General features: G+C 37.8%; 1 protein-coding gene across 1 annotated transcript; it reads right to left on the reverse strand.

Annotated features, from left to right (window-relative positions):
• Window positions 1-3482: 3482 nt before the first annotated feature.
• On the reverse strand, window positions 3483-4014 carry LOC105314962 (uncharacterized). Its single transcript, XM_011409425.1, has 2 exons — window positions 3749-4014; window positions 3483-3627 (listed from the first exon to the last, which is right to left on the reverse strand). The coding sequence occupies exons 1-2, from the start codon at window positions 4012-4014 to the stop codon at window positions 3483-3485; spliced, it is 411 nt and encodes a 136-aa protein (XP_011407727.1).
• Window positions 4015-4059: the final 45 nt, after the last annotated feature.

The following is a 4059-nucleotide window of genomic DNA, read 5'->3' on the forward strand; positions in this document are numbered from 1 at the left end:
ATCGACTGTACAGCAATAATTTCCCCAGTTATAACATCAATGACAGGTTGCGTAAGAACAAGTTGTGATGATGATGGTTGGTCTTCTTTTTTATCAGATATATCTGCAATATTAGGTAGTTCTTTAAGCTGTGAATCATTGGCTACATGTGATAAATTACACATTTCATTGTATTCCTTAACTTTAACATTATCCAATTTAAAGCTTGTACCTTTGGTCAGCTTCCCAACATTCTCCCATAAAACAATTCTGCATGTTGATTTTGTGTCTTTCAAGAGACTATCTTGTTTTGTCAACTTTTTCCCCTTTTTGGTATTAATCTCAACAGGTGGATCCACATGCACAATCTTTGCAATGATTGATATGGTCTCATTAATAGCGATAGCTGTCAAATCTTCAGTAGTTACTATTTTGTCTTCTTGAGCATCAGCTTTAAATTTTTTGGGTGATTGCTCAATTGTTGAATACTTTGTAGCTTTAATTTCTAGCTGTTTATTGTACACATTTTCTTGAATTTGGCAGCTAGTAATGGCAATTGTAGTGTTTTCTTTCTTGCTTTATGATGATCTTCACGATGTTCAAATGAAACAAACCTTGCTGTTTTTACTCCACTTATCTTGCCATTAAAATATTTACAATTGCCTCTAGTTTCACTTGGCTTAACTGGCGACAGCTGTATAATGTTCCCGTGAACAGTAACATGTTGTCCTTTACAAATGTCATGTACATCATATGACGGCAGAGTACGTTTCATTGGCATTGAAGGAGCTCTCATGAGACTCCATGCTAGCAGTAGTCCAAACTGAGTTTAAGGACTGAAATGTATCCTGACGCAGTACAGAGTGGTTTGGTTGGAATTAAGTAAAGTAGAGCCACAGCTAGCACTGAATCACAAATCCAACTTCAGAGACATACAAAAAGTGAGAATGTAGGTGCCCCTCAGAATAAAGAAAGAGACAAGTGGCAGACAGCTAAAACCATCAAACCAATGAGAAGCATTAAGTGTTAGATCTATCTCTTGCGCATGCTCTGTGAAGTTAACTTGCTTGTTATTGAAGTTAGTTGTGAACTATAAATAGATTTAGGCTGTAGAAGGGTGGCTTTATAGAATTCTATTTTTAGTGCTGGTCTAGTACTGCATCAGTAATGGGACTTTGTTGGAATGAATATATTGCAGACTCAGAAGTAGCAGTGGGAAATATGAAACAGCCTGAGCCTGATCATAGTGACAAAATTAAGTGCTTGATTGAGAAAAAAGACAGGGAAATTAGAAAGTTCAAGGAGAAAACAAAGGAAAAAGACAAAGAAGTTAAGAATTAAAAAAAAAAGAGTCAAGATGAAGAAGAAAGGAAGAAAGAGATGAGTTCAAAAAATGATGAAATTTTGAGATGGATGAGAAGGTATGAAGAGTGTCAGATGCACTGTAATTACTTGGAAGGGGAGAGACAGAGAATGAAAAGAAGGTTACATACTCTAGAGGCCATTGAAAGGAAGAGAACTAAAAAAAGGAAGAGCAGAAAATTAAGGAAGAAGCAATGAAGCATACAGTCCGTATAAACGTAGAAGAAAGGAGAAGATTCAGGTTAATTACACCACTGTTAGATTCATGAATTCAATGTATGATACTTGAAATAATTTTGATCACTTAATTTCAATGAAAATACATAAAAATGTTAATAAAAGAATTCAAAAATTTTATAATAACACACATATAGTTATTATAGCTTTACAGTGATCTTGCGTTCTCTAAGATTAAGAAAACGATGGCCAGCACTATCGCAAAAAGTGCCACTGCTTCGCTGGCCACCTACACCTACCACCCTCCTAAAGAAAATAAAACACAATAATGTATGTAAATGAAAGTGATAAAAATTACCTTTTAAAAAGGCAATAAAATGTATTGCTGGTACTATAGAGGTATATGCAGTCCAGGATTCTTCACTCAACAATGATCTTCTGCTAAACTGGACCACCACCACCCACAGCATGTATGGCCACCAGCTTTGACAACTAACCACTGAACAGCATCCATCCATTTTATAATTTATGAGGTGATCTATATCCATCCAATGATTTGTGAGGTGATCTCTTCCATTGCTCGAATTCTGAGATATCCATTACTGAACAATGATCAGCTGCTAAACTGGACAGCCACCACCCACAACGTGTATGACTACCAGCTTTGGCAACTAACCACTGAATAGCATTCATCTATCCACTTGTGATGTGAGTCCCCACTCCAATTGTGAGATATCCTTCAGTGAACAATGATCAGCTGCTAAACTGGTTAGCCACAACTCACAGCGTGTATGGCTACCTGCTTTGACAACTCACCATTGAACAGCACCCATCCATCCAATTGTGAGACTCCTTAATCCACATGGCACTTACAATATACCTCTATAAGTACCAGCACATAATGTCTTCTCTTGTCTCAATCAATTGAATTTAAGTAATAAATACATTGGAAATTATGAGCTGTGAGAGATTGTCTATTGGATATGAAGTATGGTGTATATTCAGTGCTACAGCAACAAAAAAGAGGAAAAGTAAAAAGGAGAGAAGAGAGGACAGACAAACTCATTACATATACATAATATAGTTCAGAAAAAGAGTAGAGAAAGTAGAGTAATGAAGGTGAAAAAGGGTTGTATATTTACATCATACACTAAATAAGATTAAAAAGTCCTGAAGATTAAATATTAAGTGAATAAGTGATGGCATGCATAACTTATCATTTGTATGACAAATGGTGATATATTCCTATATCCTTGCGTATTCCTGTGGTTTCTCCACTTCCTCCTATATTGTGAGAATATGCAGTGAGATGGTGCTGCATGAATTATGTCTCCATGTGATAGTGATGGTGTCATCCACTCCATATATGATTGATCCTCCTCATTAACAGCCAGTGGAGATGGTGGCATAGCTTCTAAATGTACATCCATTTAGTCTTCATCCTCATCATCTTCAAGAGGTGGTCCTTCTTGAAGAAAAAGTAGTCGTTGATCCTCCTCCTTCCTCTCATGAAGACGACGATGACTCCTAGCAATGCTCGTTAGTTGTTCGAGAGGGAATGGTAGTACAAATAAGATATCACTGTGCTTTCTAACTCTTGAGCAGGCAACAAATGACAATCCACAAGAGAACTTGTTCCCTACATCAATGACCACTTTGTCCAGAGTGAGTCCTTGAGATTTGTGGATAGTCACTGCATACCGACGCTAGCTTGAGTGGTAGTTGAAGGCGTGAACAAAGACCACCTGAAGACCAATTTTGTCTTATTCGAGTGATTGTTACCGTTCCATTGTACATAGTTGGTCCTGAATAATGATCAAATTGTACCATCACAGCCAATGGTAGAGCAGGAGTTCTGTCCCTCAGATAGCAGATAGCTTGAACTGTTCCCATTGCTCCAATGACTAATCCCATTTTAACCTATAAGTTGCTTGTCAGCATGACTCTTGCTGACTTGGAGAGCTTCACAAGTGGATCCAAACCATCAACATCATCAGGACACTTGCATTGGCTCCAGTGTGTACTGCCTTAATCTCAGCAATAGGATAGCCACATTCCAATAATCTATTAGTATTGTAGTCAGCAAAATCTTCAACCGTTGGGAATTGTCTAAGAGCACTAACAAAAAAAGAGTGATCTGTTATTATGGTTGGTATCTGTTCCATAAGATGTTCCCAATCTTTTCTGTTGCTTCAGCATTTCTAAGGCAAAAAATTTCATGGAATCTGACTTGTTCAGGATCCTGCTAGACTGTCTCATGACTTGAATCAGGGTGAAAGCTATAGTGAATTGATTATAAGCTCTGCAGCCCTGGTCTGCAAGATCTGAACTTGACTGTGTGGTGTAGAGTGGAAGTCCAAACACTGGCGGTAGTTGGCCAAAATCTCCAAAGAGTAAGACAGAGCACCCACCAAGCAGTTCCTGTGACTTGTGAGGTAAGGCTTGTCTTAGCCTCCTGTCAATCATCCCAAATGTCTTCCTAGAAATCATTGACATCTCATCAATGATGAGGTACTTGATACTTAACAGCACTTCCTGGAT

The sequence above is a fragment of the Amphimedon queenslandica genome, unplaced genomic scaffold (assembly GCF_000090795.2).
Source record: "Amphimedon queenslandica unplaced genomic scaffold, v1.1 AMPQUscaffold_12143, whole genome shotgun sequence".
In the NCBI taxonomy this organism is placed as follows: Eukaryota; Metazoa; Porifera; class Demospongiae; order Haplosclerida; family Niphatidae; genus Amphimedon; species Amphimedon queenslandica.

Bases quoted from the DNA above. Each gene is read 5' to 3' on its own strand.
- LOC105314962 (XM_011409425.1), bottom strand. From the start codon at position 4,014: ATGTCAATGATTTCTAGGAAGACATTTGGGATGATTGACAGGAGGCTA. The intron at 3,628-3,748 runs GTCAGATTCCAT...TAGTGCTCTTAG, and splicing joins TCTAGCAGGATCCTGAACAA to ACAATTCCCAACGGTTGAAG.